Source organism: Trachurus trachurus (genome assembly GCF_905171665.1).
Source record: "Trachurus trachurus genome assembly, chromosome: 16".
Classification (NCBI taxonomy): domain Eukaryota; kingdom Metazoa; phylum Chordata; class Actinopteri; order Carangiformes; family Carangidae; genus Trachurus; species Trachurus trachurus.
In genome coordinates, this window is record NC_139902.1 from 13,301,745 (window position 1) to 13,319,256 (window position 17,512).

The 17,512-nt window shown below is 41.7% G+C and overlaps 1 protein-coding gene across 3 annotated transcripts; it reads right to left on the minus strand.

Moving 5' to 3' along the window:
- Positions 1-466: 466 nt before the first annotated feature.
- epn1a (epsin 1a) lies at positions 467-13,913 on the minus strand. 3 transcript variants are annotated; one of them, XM_083988880.1, is made up of 13 exons: positions 13,848-13,913; positions 10,194-10,355; positions 9,796-9,897; positions 9,267-9,425; positions 8,288-8,416; positions 7,853-7,973; positions 7,536-7,693; positions 7,327-7,398; positions 6,097-6,180; positions 4,745-5,048; positions 3,939-4,103; positions 3,489-3,731; positions 467-1,450 (listed from the first exon to the last, which is right to left on the minus strand). In XM_083988880.1, the coding sequence occupies exons 3-13, from the start codon at positions 9,862-9,864 to the stop codon at positions 984-986; spliced, it is 1,971 nt and encodes a 656-aa protein (XP_083845006.1). In that variant the 5' UTR covers positions 9,865-9,897; positions 10,194-10,355; positions 13,848-13,913; the 3' UTR covers positions 467-983. The 3 variants fall into 3 exon arrangements, with proteins under 3 accessions (XP_083845006.1, XP_083845005.1, XP_083845007.1); XM_083988879.1 differs by having other exon boundaries at positions 7,512-7,693; XM_083988881.1 differs by lacking the exon at positions 7,327-7,398.
- Between the last annotated feature and the right edge of the window lie 3,599 nt (positions 13,914-17,512).

Genomic DNA, 17,512 nt, shown 5'->3' on the forward strand with positions numbered 1-17,512 from the left:
AAAACAAAAAAATAACAAATGTCATTTTTTTTCCTTTCCGAGTCACTGAAATAAGATTGGACAGATATTGATACACATACACAGAAACAGGTGTTCGCACAATTGCATACTTGCACACTCACAGATAAGCATTCATGTTCTCATTCACACATTTCTGCGCACACACATGCACACACATTCAACAAACATCCCGTCATTTCCCCACGTCGGATGTCAGAGCTCTCTTTAGTTTTCTACAATAATCAGAAAAAAAACAAAAGAAAATAAGCATTTGATTTGAATGGCATCATCATGTTTGATTTTCCTTGTTTATTTGTTTCCAAGAACTGGAAAAAAATAAATTACATTTAACATTAAATTAAATTAAAAGTGAAATAGCTGAAACGATTTGACCACATTGTGCCTGAAATGTAAATGCAGGTTTTTCAGTCCATATCTCAGTCTGGAGTTCGTTTAAAAATCATCCTTTATGCACTCGTCTCACTTCAGTGATTCAGTGTTTTCATTCTTGAGGGAGAAAAGTGGAAGAGGCAGGTGCAACAGTTTCTCTGTTCAGTTTGTTAGTGGCTATGTCCCGTCTCCCTCCGTCTCTCTCCCAGTGCAGTAATATTAGAGTGACACTACTGAAAAGCCTCCTGCTCTCACAGACTTACCTTTATCTCAAGACAGGACTGAAAAAAACACAACATGAAGAACGATACAGAACAGAACAGGATTAAAACAAAAATAAATAGATCTCTATTTCCCACCCAAAAAAATAACCCATACTGAAATAAGAGTAACTAAATGTGGAAAATTATTCTGAAATGAAATAATGCTTTTTAAGGAAAAGAAACAGAATTGATTTTTTTTTTCTTTAAATATAGAGATGTAGACATTTTTCTTTTTGGACACAAATTGTGTTGAGGGAGGGGTGAATGAAGGGGGCAGCAGGTACGACAGAGGAGGTTGAAACAGCTGAGCGAACGAGCGGTGACACTTCCTCAAAGAAGAAAAGGGTTGGTGCTCGCTCCCGTCGTTCCTCCGCCTCCCACTGATCCTCCTGCCCCCATCACTCCTCCTGTTCCAGTGGGCCCACCCAAAATCAGCTGAGGTGCTGCTGCGCCTCCGGGCCCCAACAGGGCCGAGCCGGGCGGCGCCATGGGGGAGAGCCCGCTGTAGGGCATGCCCATGGGGCTGGCCTGCATCATGCCCAGGCCCATTCCTGGGGCCCCCATGCCCACGCTCATTGGCCCCATGCCCATTCCTGGTTGTACCATGCCCAGCATGGGATTGGGAGGCACAGGACTGGTGCGGAGGCCGCTCAGGCCGAGTGATGAGGGCTGAGGTGAAATAGAGGTCATGGGCGGTGCCACGCCAAACGGGTTGGAGGAGGCAGGTGTTGGAGAAACGCCCCTACTTGAGATGGTGCTGCCTGGAGTCACTGCCATGCCGGGGGCAGGAGAAGAGCCTGAGGAGCAGAGGTCACAATGAGACAACACAGACCAAAATAATAATAATAATAATGATAATAAATACTTTATTTGGATAGGGGTGCATATTGATGAACACTGGTATAAAATACTATAGTAAATATGCTGGATTGTAGCCGAGCCGCTAATTTGCATCCATAGTCCCTAATAAGGAGACACAAGAATCTGCTTTGACAGATATTATGCTCATGACATGTTTTATACAATTTTATAAATATACTTTATAAACATTAAGTCCCCCCTCACTTAATATTGCATATTGCTTATTGTACTTCAGTTAGATGTTTGAACTTCACTGTGTAGCAAACCTTTCATAGATGATGCATTGTTTGATAAGGTAGAAACGGTAGATGTAGTTTTGAGTTTTCTTTTCTAAGTAATTTGTAAGAAATAAAAAAAACAAACAAATAATAAACCTACCAGACAATACCATTATTCAAAGCAATATGAAGCTTATATGCTTGGAGGGAATCTTAAAATTTCATGGATTTTTCAGATCTTGAAACAACATGTGGCAGTGGTCCAGATACAACACAACAACATAGTGTACTACAGACATTCACTGTTTCAGTTATTCTATATACAGTTACTTGGCATCCCATTTAAGATGAGGTAAGAAGAGGTAAATGAACCACCACATTTCCAAATTAAGGTTACAATACAGTTCTTTTAAACAACTGTGGTATATTACAGTTCCGTTAATCTTTAGACTTTATCAGATTTTCCACTGAACATTCAACCAAAGTCCTATTTCAAGCTTTGTTTCTGGCTTCAAGCCAATGTGTATTGCACATCTGTTTTTTTGTTGTTGATATAGGTCCTGCAGCGTTTCCTAGGTACACCACAGCACATTTGATTGGAATGGCATTTCCCCTAATTTCTTTTAATGGTTGCTTTCACATTATCTCAGAAAGACTTTTAATTTAGTGCAACTGCAGGAACAAGAGTATGGTTTGCCTCCAGGTTACATGGTCGTTAGGTACATAACTGCTTTTGATTTTGTTCAGAGGATCTGAGTTTTCTCCAGCCAAACTCCATTTGTGTGAAAACTTTGTGGTTGGAGACATTTAATTTGATCTCTTTAGAACGATTTCACTAAAATGGTCTTTTTCTGCCAGCTATATTTCATTCACAGTGAATATGAACAAGTTGTTGATGGCATGTTAAAGGGACAGCTCAAGATACTTTGATGCTCATGAATAGATGGCATTTCACCTGTGGCAGGTGCTGTGCCACCCTGTTAGCTGTGCCAGAGAGCAAGCTGGGGGCACTGGTACACTAGCATAGCTGTGAGTTGCTGTGTACAGGGTAGGGCCACAAAACATGTGTTTTACACACGTTTAAAGAGGCCCACTGCAACAATCCAGTATTCAGTCAAAGGTACACTTCATGCAGAAAGTCCTTTAATTTGGTACTTAAAGCAGAAGTAAGCTGAATGTTTGTGTTAATATAAGTCTTAAATAGTTATATCTTCCGACAGCAATCACTTATATAGAGTGTTTGGTCTGAAACACGGGTCTGTCAGTCACTCTGCTCTGCTGTAAGCCGAGGAGAAAACTTTCCTTGTATCCTACAACCTTTATCCAATGAGGAGAGAGAACGACATAAAGGGGCGGTCCTCTCTGTGTGTGCAGCCAAGGGATGGGCGTGAATGTGGTGACGTAGGGACGAGGGCAGAGACTGCTAACTCCATCGGCTGACAAGAAGTTAGCCAAAACGACCGGATCACTTGCTTCTGCTTTAACATACATTCAAACAAATATTGGATTGTTTTAGTGGGCACAAGTGTTTGAAACACTCTCCAAACTGGGGGTGCATTGAACATAATCTAATCTACTGCAGATTATGTACTAGTGATATACTCACACAAACCCCCCGAGAAAACTACCCCTTTAATCTGTAGAATATAGACCACTTTCCACGAATAGGGATGGGACGATTGTCAACTTTTGAGTCTAAAGAGGTTGTCCCCCTCATTACACACAGTAACAACAGTAGATGAGAGCTGTAACTCACCTGTGTTCTGGAGGAAGGGGTTGTGCGCTGAAGAGGACGAGATGGAAGGAGGGGGTGGCTGTTTGGGTTTGGGTTTAGATGACACCAGGGAGTCGAGATCCACCAGCGCTGCGTTGGGGCCGAGGAAGGACTCTGGAGTCTTACGGATAGGAAGTGAAGAACCAAGAGATGACATATCAAAGGGCACCGGCGAGCCTGTGTTGTCACAGGCTGTTGCTGAGGAACCTCGTCGCTCTGGGTCTCCTAAGGAATAGAAGAAGAAAGTCAGGCACTGAAAGAAAGATGGTAACTGATAAACCACGATATGAAACAACATTACAACACATACTAGAGGAGGATGAAATGTAGGACAAGACAATTGTTCTGCGTGCATGTACCGGACGTGTCTGTAGTTTTATGTACCAGTACCTTGGTGTTTGTGAGTCCATGTGGCTTTAAGTGTGAATGTACCTGTGCCGTTAGTGTGTTTGGCGGTGCCACTCCAGATGTCGGAGGTGATAGGGTCAGAGGCAGGGACAGGCCCGTCCCTTGCCCAGGGGTCTACTGGCCCCCCCGAGGAGGAAGTGCTGGGAGGCACTGGGGGGCCCCAGGGGTCGGCACTTGGGGGTGTCACAGCTACAGGGGAGGGGAGGAGACGCAGGGGAGGGGAGGGTTAACACAACACCGTACAGATACAATCCACAACGAGGAGGGAGCAGGAAGCTGGGCTGGGTTCCAACAGTGACGTTTCTCTCCTTAACCTCTTCAAAAGTGCTGATTGGGCAAATAAAGACAGATGGTATACTTTCTGTCTGTTCACTTTACTTATTTTATTATCTGAAGCTAAGTGGAGGTAAAGGAGAGGAAGTAAGAAACTACCCCATACATTAAAAAGGCAAAAAAGGGCAAGAGAAGAGAGAGCCTTGGTTGAGACACAGCCACAGTCAGTCCTGAGTAGAAACAAGAGGATAAAAATCCCTGGTTTAGACACGGAGGGAGAATGGATTCAGCATGCTTGCTTTCCTTATTACAAACTGAAAGCACGAGTGAATGAGAAGTTGTGACAGCATAGTGACATGACAGAGAGTGTAACAGGGCTGTTACGCAGACAGGAAATGGAGCGGTGGAATGAAGAGGAGTAAAAGTCAAGAGGTCTTCAGATCCTCTTTCGTCCATGGAGCAGGACACGGTTCTCTTTAGATACTCAGTCATGAGGACGTTCCCACTAACCTCACTGCCTACAGAAGCAACATGTGAACAGCACAGTAGCTGCGTACCTGAGCTTCCCCAGGGGTCGACATTGTTAACTCTGTTGGACGTCTCTCCCCAGGGGTCTGGAGGTGGGGCTATAGTGGGTGGGGCCCCCCCGCCCCAGGGATCAGAGCTTGTAGGAGATGTAGGTGATGCCACCCCCCATGGGTCTGCGGGAGCTGCCCCCCAGGGGCCCGAAGCAGCAGGGGCAGGAACCGTGGGTGGAGGCGAGGGACCGGCAGAGCCCACTGTGGCAGCAGCAGTAGCAGCAGCACCAGCAGCACCAGTTGCCCCCCAAGGGTCCACAGCACCTAGCTCCATCAGAGCGCCCTGAACAAGAGAATACAAAAAAATAAAAACCATCCTGTGAGCAGCGGCTCTTTGGATGACGAATCCTTGTGAATGAGACAGGCCAGAGAAGAGCCAAGACCTGAAAACGTAGCCTGTCACAAAGCAAAAGTTGTTTCAAACTTGTTTCAAGAGCATGAAGATGCGTTCAGTGCACTTCAGTCAACAAATCTGAGTGAGATGTATAAAACATAGACTGGAAGCACTCGCGTCAACATGGAGCTGAATCACAAAAGAGTGTTTGAAGCATCTTGTGAAAACCAGATGCAGGGTAAAGGGAAGCCACTGAGTGTATACATTAACACTAGTGTACTTAGGGGAACTATGCAAGTCTGGTCGCTTTTCCGCTGTTTTGCTAACCCTCCTCCTGGCCATGTGCATTTGTTTTACGACGAAGATGGCAAGAAATCAATCAATAGAGTGGTACATAACGTTATATACTATATACGATGTTACGACGTGTATATTTGTGTAGTCTTATCTGTCAGAAACAAGAGATTACGGGCGCATTTGTGTTGCGGTGCACAGAGATGAGAGCTGGGACAGAGAGCCTCCATTCTCCCTCTAACAAGTTACATGTCATTATTAAACCATCACAATTACTCCAAAGCTGTTTAATTAAGGTAAAAATGTAGCATAGTTAAGCTACAAATACTGCATAGTTCCTCTTTAAATTCAAAAATCCAACAATGACCTACATCAGATTTGACTTAACATAGTATAGTAGTGTAAACTTGGACACAATACCAAAGGAGAGCCCATTTGGAAGGGACTGTAACATTGGGGCAGCTTTTACATAGGAGGGAGATTTGATTAGATTCCCTACTTATGCAAGTCCATTTATACAATTGCTCTACCACTACAGATTCAGTAACAGATTTATTTAACTGAACATGCCATATTTACGGATGCATCACCACTACCGTTTCAAACTTTTGTGATTATGCGTGCCTGCTCCAGTGCACCACTCCACAGCCTTTAGAAATAAGGCCAGGAGAGGGATAGATTTACAGATATATTTTACACAGACCTCCTCTGGCTTCGGTTTCTCCCTTCGGCTCTCCTCAAGGGCCATCTGCAGTCTCAGGTCATCACCTCTGCGCAGTCGCTCCTCCTGCCAATCACACACACTGTGATGTCAGCAACCTGAGATACACAACCTCACAAAGATTTAGATTTAGGATCAGTCTACCATTCCACAACGATGTGGGAGTGTAAGGTGAAATTATTTCTTGATATACTTTCAACAGATAAGTAACTCACACTGACCAATCCCTAAATCCCACAACACTTCTGCAAAACAAGGTTCATCAAATGATAATACATGTGCAGTCTTACACAGAAAATACGCTAATTGAGAGCTTACTCTGAACTCTGAAGCATCAACAAATACTGTGATTTAAATCCAACCCTTTAGCTCAACATAAACAAACAACCTTAGCATCTAGCCTCCCTGGAGCGAAACACATCACAATGGAAATGTGCAAATGAACCAGACTTTACTTAATCAGACCTAAACAATAAAAACCCTCCATAATCAGTATGCAGATCAACCTGGGATAACCTAATGCCACTTTTTAGTCCTACTTTATTATAAGAAAGACTGACTGCAGCAGACTCACTAATCTGTCAGGACACAAGCTTAGTCAGCAAAAGCCCCGAACTAGTCTTATGCTTGATATACCTATGGTTAACATTCACAATTACCATTTGCACACATCAGACACTCAGTAAACACAAGACATGAAGGTCTCAACAACAGGTGATAGGTGAAACAGGTAAGTAAAAGAGTGTTTCATGTCAAGACTACAGATAAATGCATGCTATAAGAGAGAATAAGAGGGAGGAAAGAATCACCAATGCTTGCAAAACACTCATTTTGTCAATTATGATAAATATTTATCTATGCCATGCAAATTCAACAATCAGATCAGAGTTAATGATTCAAGTGTTCACTTTTGTGCAGTTTCTTTATATGTTGACTGGGATTTGAAAATCACCTATTTATTACAAATTTTCTGAGTGCAAGCACTACAAAAGAACATAACACTGTATAGAAAACTAAATTATTGCAATAGTATAGCTGCAGTCTGATGCAAATTTCCATCTCAAAGAAAATGACATGACAAGTATGAGCATAGATTCATTTTTTTGTCTTGATTGATCAATACTTGATGTGTTTGAGAAAGTCCAAATGACAGAAGCATGGATAGCTGCTGACTGGGTGGCCAGTCAGCTGGGCACACTCTCTGCCCCTGACCTTTTGGTGCATCTCTTGGCTGAGTGTCAGTGCATAGCGGAGCTCTGCGTCCTCCAGAGGGTCCTTGCTAGTCTGGGGGAGGTCAGGGGGTTACATGGTGAGAGCAAATCTAGGTGTATGTAGTGAATAATATCAGTGATATCCCCCCGTATACACAGGTGCTGCAACAGAACAAAGTTGTGTACCTCCAGTGGTCTGCTTTGCGTTACCTGCTCTGCCTCTTCTTTGCTCATTGCCAAAGCCAGCTGGAGCTGCAGGTCTTCCTCTCCAGAGCTCTGTGGCCAGGCCTGCTCGGGATCTGCCCCTCCAGAGTGGGATCCCAAGGAAAGGCTGCCCCCCAGACTGGGAGCCGAGGGAGCTGAGGAGGCTTGAGCAGAAACAAAAATGCAGACATTACTCACAGATGAGAGCTTGTTGCAGGTTATCAGCTAGTCTGAACTAAAGGCCCTTTTGTACTTTTGTGAGGCCACTCCTTTCAAAGTGTAATTCTGTAACTCTGAGCACTGGCTGAATGGTTGAATCTCACCACTGGAGGTCTGTGCCATCTTCTCTTTGGTTTTGAGGGCGTGGATCCTCTCCTCTCTAAGTCTCTCCTCATCTTTCAGCAGTGTCACCAGCTGTTTGGCTTTCTCTCGCACATTAACCCCCTGGAAAGATACAAATTACCATTTTTATGTTGAAGATGGCACAAACACACACAAAATTAATTACTAATTCAGTTGGGTAAACTGTAAATCTAGCCCCACAGTTACCACAGTCAGTTATCAACAACCCATAAAAACTTTTATAGCTGGCACAGTACGTTTGCACAAGAGGTCAGAAACTCATTGTAATATGTCCTTGAATGAACCACATGCGGCATGTTTGACAAAGTGTGCTTGCATTCCACAAAAGGGGGACCTCGCTCACTAATCATTTTAACTTTCCAGGCAGCTGTGTGGACGTGGGTGTGTTTGTGTACCTGATCTTTGCCGTCCCTGTCAATGTACTGGAAATCCTTGAGGGTCTGGACTGCGTATATGTTCTCTCGGCACTGTTGGGCAACACGTTCTGATCCAGTCTTGATCAGGTACTCCATAAGAGTCATAGCCTGGAGAGAAAACAAAACACAACCACTCAAGATAATGTGGGAAATTCTACATACGATCAAATGGTGACTGGTGTAGTGTAAAAAAAATGTAAAAACAAAAAGACCAGGTACAATGAAATCATGAAAATGAATAAAATCTATACACACATTTATCAAAATCATCTGTATGTGAAATCACTTAATGACTACTGCTGGAAAAATAGACACTCAATACTCTATAGTCAACAGTAAATTGAGAATTCAGTGAATCACAGCGTTGTAATAACTAATTAATGACAAATTTTTGCTTTTATAAAATGGGACACATTGGACTGTGGGATTGTTTACAAAAATGAACATGGTCTGGAAAGCAACTAAAAAACATACTTAATCTTTTCCGCTATGGTATTTTTTGAGGAAACTACGTGGTTTGAATTTCACATTCACAATTTGGACACTAAAATCAATGGCTGACAATACATTTAGTGCAATATATATATCCCGGTGTCAGGATATCATTACATAGCATAATACTGCAAACACGATACTGTAATATTAGTAACAGTGCATGAAAATGTGTAGTCAGAGAATATTAGTGCACTACATTGTTTATGTGTCAAGAACATGTGTGGTAAAAAGGTGAAAAGGTGCGCTCTTGCTCACTACCCCCCCCAAAAAAATCCTCTTTTCAGGTGCGTAGGCCAACAAACATTTGAGAGCAACAGGAGGAAAAGGCTCGCACACTGATCAAAAATCTCTAGTGGACATTGCCATTTTTGATCAGTGTGCGAGCCTTTTCCTCCTGTTGCTCAAGAACATGTGTGGTGCAATATTGCCACAGCAGTTATTCCCAAATTCAACATATACACACCTTGTACACATGTCTCCAGTTCTTGCCGTGGTCGTTGAGCCGTTTCCACACCATGCTCATGATTTCCGAGAAGGCCACAACATTGTAGGTCAGATCAGCAATCTCCGACATCAGAGAGCTGCTGGGGCCCCATGGGTCATTGGATGTCGCCTCTCGTACCTGGACACAGGAGGACTTTAAATTATCTTCCATTTAAACTTCCTGTGACAAGAATAATTCTGAACCATTACTTTGTGACAGTCTAATGGGCCACACTGTTCTCAGTAGCAATGCAAACTCAATCACAACACAAGCTCAAGAGAGGCAAAAGAATGAATGGATAATATGATTAGATTAGCTCAGACTGTGTATAACAAGGGGAAGGAGTGGGGAAGTTGCTTGGAAGAAATATTAGATTATCAGCAGCTCTATAATGTCATTTGTGCTGCTGAGAGATATATACGGATACGCTTCAGTCGTGGACGTATGGGAGTGGGGGGTGAAAAAGAGAGAAGAAGAAAAGACAGATAAGGACCGATGGACACTCAACCTTGATTTCAGCCTCTGAATAGTTGTGGACGATGTTCTTTACTTGTCGCCGTAGCGATGAGGTCGACATGGCAACGGTCTGACCACTGAGTTCTGCTGCGATCTGAACAGCAGATGGAGAAGAAGGTGGTAAAGTTTAGTTAATGCAATATAAACAATCATGGAGCAACAGGTGTCTATACAACAAACTAATCCATAACACTTCGTTTGTAAAACGGCAAGAAGATGAAGAGTTAAAAAGACAGAGAGGACGCAACCAAGTACAAGACTCTGAATAAAAGAGTGGGAGACCTTGAGAAGAAGTATGAGCGTGAAATGAAAGATGGCGTTCATACCAGGAATCAACCTTAAATTCTCTGAGTGGTGGTATAAACGGTGGGATACAAACTTCATACACACCTGTTACACAAGGATGATGCAGAATAAGGGTCTCTCCTCTAGCTTTCTTTTTCGTTTCTCTATCTTGCGCACCACTCATTCAGGGAGTGCTTTCTCTCAGTTTGTCTGGTTCTTCCCGTGGCAACATTGGGTCTCAAAACCACAGGCGTAGGGAGAGGAAAACTGTGGAGCAAGATTAACATTAACATTAAAAGTAATGCATAGCATAGGGACTGGCAGATTATATCACAACAAACTGGCAAGATAAAACTTATGCTAGGACTTATTTCAGAGAGACCATTATAGAACAAGGACAAAGGAGATATTCAGCAACATTATCACATGATTTTGTGCTGATTCACATGGTTCATACTCAGAAATGCAACATATTAGTTAAATGATTTATCTTACTTATCAAACTCAAGGCTCAATGGCCCAGAAAATGAAGTCATTTATTTATTCAGGGATAGAAAATAAATGCAATCATTTTCTTAAAAATTAGCAGGTAATATGAGCCAACTATTCCAACACCAAACCATTGGACAAATCTCAAATTGGAGCAGTGGTTTAGTTGAGTTGGACGCCAAGTGTTTTAAAGGACACATGGGTCACATATGCTCAAGTAAACATTTTAGTATATCAAACGCATCTAACGCCAGCCAGTGTGTTCACATTTTTAAGACATTCAAGCAAGCACACTTTATCTTTTCATCAGGGCAAACTAAGTTATGTAGTCATAGTACTAATTCTAGTTAAATATTGTTTTACTTAAAGGTCCAGTGTGTAATATGGGGGTAAAACCGTGATATCTAGCATTCAGATTCTGGTTTGCAGCGCTCACTCACTCGCTCGTACTCACCCCTCCCATCGGCAGAGTGACAGTGGCCTTCGAGGACAAAAAAATGTGTTTACCAGGACTAGGACGACTATATACTGTATGTAAAAAGAAGAATTATAAGGCTACGAAAACCAAACAAAATTTATTTGATAGCGATCATACACTTATACTAATATATTCATGGATAGTATATTCAGATTTTGCCAATAAACCTGGCCAATTATTACACACTGAACCTTTAACAGAAACTATTTTTTTCAATTTGCTGCCACTGACAAGTACACTATAAACTCTCATTTCGAAATGATATGAGCAGGCTGTAAAATCTAGTTACCCTCAGAGAGACTGTGAAATGATCCAACAGTGCTCTATAACCAACGGTGAGGGTAAGAATGAGAGACGCAGGTATAAGCTAACCAATGGTCAAAGTGTGCAAATATTAACTTAACAAAACTGAACACACAGTTAGCATACAGTCAAGCCTTGAAACAACCGGGCTATGGTAGAAAAAAAAACCATATATTTAACTCTGTTAGTTATTAACAAGAGGTTGAAAGTGAGCTGAGCATGTTACAAGCAAACCTAAATAATTGACAAATGGTAAAAACATTGTGTCCTTCACTGTCGCGTGCATCTGAATTTCACAGAAACATCACAGACTTGCTGTCTGCTGCTGTTGGTGAAATGGCATGTGGAGAATGATAATGTGGCACAGTACTGGATCCCTCAAAGCATTGTTTGTATTTAATTGTTTACACAGAGCAGCTGAAATGTTGTTTCTGACCAAGTGCATCCTTTCATTGCTTCAACCTGCACTCAAAAATGAAATGTTCATTTCTTGAGTTGTGTTAAAGAGAAAAGAGAGGATGTTGGATAAAGTTCAGCAAAGGGAATTCAACATAATCTTAAAACATAGTCACTCTGTTAACTACTATTTCTCATGAAACAAATAAAATATGGCATTGATTTCTTTGCGAGAGAAGATGATGAACCTGTTCCACCCACTGCATGATCATCTCCCTCCAACCAGGGGAATGATCAAAGACTGGCAACTGATTAACAGTGCTCTCTCCATGTCCCCAGCAGGCTGCTCTGTACTGTACAATGGACCCAGGCTCTACAGTGACAGGGAAGCACACAGACTGACCTCTGCCTCATAAATTGCAATTGGCATTAATAAACAAACAATTAAACATTACTTATAAATGTGCATATAGGCTAAAAAAAAACACACATTGGAGGAGTTGGGACGAAATATACATTCCTTAAAAAAGACTCACAATGATTAACCAATGATCAAACCGTGTTGTTTTACTTTTTTAGTAGTATATAAAAAAAGAGAATAAACTTAATTTCTCTGTGTCTAGGGACTGTTTGACAAGTTGGCAAACTATACAAATACTTATATATGTATATATGACTCAAAAGTCAGGTTTATATGATATACAAATGACACAGTTGTCTTATTTACTTTAAAAGGGGTTTGAATTCACCTGACACATACTGTATGTCTGGCACAGATTTGTAGGTCAGACAATTATGAGACTGTGTTGGATAGGTGAACATGAGTCAAGCATTGCAAAAGTCAGTTCAGCGACTCCTGAAGCTCTGTACCAAAGTTCAAAACGCCAACTAATCTTTGATAAGGGACATAACATGCCTGTTGTATCTCACGTCATTCTTATCGCCACAATCTCTTGACGCCATTAGGAAATGAAAAGAAGTAATATTAACAACATTTAACAAGTGGGAATAGAAATGAACAATAACTGTAAGTGATAGCATGGATCAGTAACGTTACACAGCTGGCTACGGTCGAGCTTAATGACCCATCAGTAAATCACAGTTACACCTCCGCTATGACACAGTATGCAGGCGGCCCTACAATAGATTAACAGCAAGTCACAGAGTTGGCATTATCCTCGGCTAACTTCTTCCTCCTCCTATCATCTACATGCAGTTCACGTTGCCTATAGAAAAACGACCTAGTTACCCACACCCAGTCAGCCTGCACAGCGATAAGGTTTAACAATCGTTGCAGGAGCAGCACACATCTGCACTTTCCCCCTGGCTGTCACATCGACCAAGTTACCAAGCTACCAAGTTACCAAGCCAACCAACCGCGATGCTAACAGCAGCTCACACAGTCAGTCAACCGTTAGTTGACGTTACACGAACCGATCACTAACTGTTACCTCAGTAAACGGTTAGTTACACGAGCTGATCACCAACAAACTGTTACCTCAGTTAACGGTTAGCCCTCGCGCCACACAACAGTGTTCACGCGAGCATTAATGTGTCACAAACTCTGCGTAAGAAAGACAACTTAAACAGCGATCGATAAAGACAGACAACTATCGATAGCTGTCAGTCTGGTGCTGTTAGCTTAACGTTTAAACTCTCCCACCATTCTCACTCACATATTAGCTGATCGAAACAGTTGGCTAGCACTTTGCCACCGGGCTGTGGGTGAAGTTTAATAAACATTGCTACGGAAGGGTGTAGCTGGGTGCGAATAAGTGGACAAATATAAGCCTCCGTGAGAGCAGTGAACCCAACCGGACTGAAAAAACAAACAAAAACAGGGTGTGGGATACCTGCTGCCAGTTTGACTGATGGAAGAAATCACTTGCTGCTGCTGCTAGGAAAGATTAGCTACCAGCTAACAGTTAGCCGGCTAGCTGCTGCCAGCAGGGCTGCTACACTGTACAAGTTTTACCGGGGACACGTCCTGCTTCAGGGCATTGCGGAATATACACATTCAAATTACAGGCCAAAATGTCAAAGATTTGTTGACAACACGCCACAATAAATATCCAAATAAAGTGTGTACTGACCCTGTTGTAGCTTGACTGTACGAGGAGATGGCCGAATTTCCGCTTCCGTTCTCGGCTACAGGAAAGACCGCACCCCCCGTAGCTTTGTTTCCCTGGGATGGTAGTAGGAGATTCATGAATAATTAATTGACCTTTTTAACAACCAGAGTTAAAGCTACAAATAAAATATGGAAATAGACGGTGCTCCTTTAATGAGCAAGCTTTTAAAATCACATCATATCAACGGAGGGGGAAGAAACCACATCATCTATTCAGCTTATGCGAACTATTTGGAGGTGTGTTGTTAGCCTATTATATATTTCTTCTTTGCTGGTTTGTTTTTGCTTTTCATGCAAAAATGGGGTGTGCTTGATAAAACTACATGCACTATTTTGGAGAAATATTGATGTAGGCTACAAGTGCTCCACTTATGACCGTAGTTATGATATGTGTTACTTGCATTTTCAGTTAATACAACTTTAGCTACTTTGCCTCCATTATATTTAAAGGGGAAATGTTGTAGACTATGTTTTACCTCGCCGCATTTAACTGCCAACTAGCCTAGTAATCGGAGTAGGCTACTTCCTCCAACATTTTCAGAGTTTGTCAAATTTTATATCTGCTAATGAAAGAATTGTCTATTAAATTGATACATTTGTCGATTTTTCCTATATTCATATTTACCTGACAACCTAACCTAATAATGCTTCATTGTGACACACGTTTTTAAATAAAATCTGTATCTATTGTTCAAATTATGCCCAAAATTAAAAATAGACTGTATCAGTGTCACAGTTCATTATGGAAGCTCTTCCTGTCAGAGGCTTAATAGGGAAACACATGAAAGGCTGCTTATTGTTTATCATCAGTGGTTTGAAACTACAGGATAATTTGCAACAAGTCACATCATACTCAGCCCTACAAACTGAGCAACATGTAGGCTACAGTATTTTTACTGCACTGTCCTGGTTAATCTAATGCTATACCCCTCACTGTCCACAAAGAGGCATCCTTGAACCATCTCGGACATCAAGTGAAACCAGAGGAGCTTTGTTCACAGTCGGCTGTCTGTTGAACCATAAATAACATGGTAAGCCCCTTAGATCAGAACAACACAGTAACAGCTGGTATGCATGTGTGTTACAAGTTCCCCCTTTTATCCAGCATCACTTTATCCTTTTATCTTTGCCTTCTCCCCGGGGAGGAGGGGGCTGAAGACAGCATTACAGCATGACTCAAGCAAACTATATAAATGTAATGGGCTGTTGCACTACTTTGGAAACTCTAATCTCATGAAGATAAACAAAAAAATCCTGGCGATTATAACACACATAAAAGCTACTTTGACAGGTGTTGTTCCACTGTTATGTCACAAAGAAACTTTATACAGTGTTTCCTTTATGGTCACTGCTAATCTGTTTGAAGAGCGCCGTTTGAGACACCCTAACTTTGTTGTGAAACCAAGAAAAATATTTCAGCCAATCTGTAATTTTGTTTGCAAAAGATTTTAATACTTCAAACTCTGGTGATATCAATAATGGGTTATTGACATTTGATGGACCATGAGAATGAAATTAATTCTTATTTTGCAGCCTCTAAATCTCAAGATAAAGACAATTTGTGTTGTTTCAATGGTTTAGAAAAGACAAACATTAGTTTTTCCAAAGAAAAGTGCTCAAATGGATTAATGGAGAACAGCTTTAAATCAATTCAAAAAAAATAATCTCTCCAACTCTTTTCTCCATTAGATTACTGTGCTCAGGTTTACTTTATCATCTTGAAACTAAAACAAAACTCAACACATCAGTTTCCTTTGATTAAGAAGAATGTTTTTGTGATGCTTGTCATGATGTCATCACTGAGAAATAGATATTGTGGGTTGTATCTAGTTTTGTCTTTTTTTTTTTGCACTGCATCCGGCACTATTTACCCAGATGTTGTAATTTGTACCAGAAAATGTACCAGTTCCTATGATGTAAATTCTCTTGGACTCAATTGAGGTTTTTTTTTCATCATTTCTAAACTGTTTGTGTCAAAATCTCATCCTCTTGAAATCTGAGGCTTTTCTTTCATTACACCATCCTCACCGCACATATTTAAACTAAAAAACTGGAAACTGAAACTAATGTGACTTGCGCAACTTTAGCATTAATGACAAACAAATCTCTCCTTAACAAATATTATGCCACGTTTCTTAAATTTATCAAGAGAAAGAGAAAATGTTTTTACTAATCTCTCAGTTAAGATCATGTTTATTTATAATATGCAATTAACAGAGCTGGAAGAGAAAACCATCTCTTGTATAGCCTACGAAGAGACTATTTCCTTTTTTGTTGTGAAAAGCCCAAAGTAACCCAATAGCAAATGCATGTTATGTAACTTTCCAGTAACTGTCAGCAAAGATGTCCTGACTGTGTTGGTACTGCAAATGTGCAAGTACTATCAGAATTTACATGCATAGTGTCTACATTTTGTACAAGTCTGTCTGTGGTACACACTTGTACAGTATTTGTGAATGAAAGTGATTCTTTCTTGGCATCAACTCGTGCAAAGCGATGAGAGTTGTCCTTTGCCGGTGGAGTGGCAAAGCTGGTTGTCACAGCAGGGGCCAAAGGACCCTATGGTGCAAGCACAAACATGGAAATACATATTGGTTATTGACAGCCTCAGCATGACAGCAGTAGTAATCTGAGAGGTGACCAGCCGTTGTGATAGCAGCCTATGTTTGTGTTACATAACGCACAGACATGAAGCCAGTGGCAATAATAGTTCTGTAGTATAGTAGCATGGGAATTCTATCTGAGTGGACAGAAAGAGGAGGAGAGTGTTAAAGCCATAGGAGCTGGAGAGGCGGCCCGGTCTGCAGCTGGCAGCAAGAAGGAAACAGAGCTGGCATGAAGAGCGCACAAGTTCAGAATGAAGCTGTTTTGTAGGGCAAGCGTTCAGCTGTTAGCCATGTCAGTGTGTGATGATAGGCAGTAATATGCATTTGGAAGGAAATAAGGGGGGATTTTTAGAGTGGAAGAATGAGACATGGGGGGAAAATGTGATGAAAAGCAACAAATAAAAATCTTCATCAAGTTCTTCATCTATTCAAGAGACTGGATGATGTCACAGGGAGGTGAATTTAATATATTTCAAATTAAATTATTTTTTGCCTCCTGCAGAGGTAGACAAGAATGCAAGACATGACTGGAAGAAAGGACAATGATACTGGACAATAAAAAAGGTCCTGATGTAACACACTTAACTGCACCCCATAATCCCAACAAGACTCAGGGATCATGGGTGCAGCTTGTTGGCCTATTCCAATCATTCCTGCATACCTGTTGATTAAACGAGGAATCCTACACTGTAGGGGGAATTCACTGACTCAGACTGAGTGAGAGGGTGAGAAAGAGAGAGAGACATGGAAAGAGGAGGAGAGGGGTAGAGCGTGTGTGTGTGTGTGTGTGGGGGGGGGGTGTTTGGGCACAAAGTGAGTGGCAGCTGAGGAAAGGGAAGGCAGGAGTACGACGGGTTAATGTGGTCAAGCTGATTGACATATTGGAAATGGTGGGATAGTAAGACTGCTGTGTAGTGGAGGGAGGAGAGGGAGGGGTGCAGGAGCACACGGGGGTGGGGGGTCAGGGGATTGAAATACCTTGTAGCTGGTTCATGCGTATTTGCCAGCATAACAGGCAAGA

Coding starts and splice junctions, on each gene's coding strand:
- epn1a (XM_083988879.1), bottom strand. CDS start 9,864: ATGTCGACCTCATCGCTACGGCGACAAGTAAAGAACATCGTCCACAAC. Junction 7,694..7,852: donor GATGGCACAGACCTCCAGTG/GTGAGATTCAAC, acceptor TTTCTGCTCAAG/CCTCCTCAGCTCCCTCGGCT. Junction 5,049..6,096: donor AGAAACCGAAGCCAGAGGAG/GTCTGTGTAAAA, acceptor TCTCTTGTTCAG/GGCGCTCTGATGGAGCTAGG.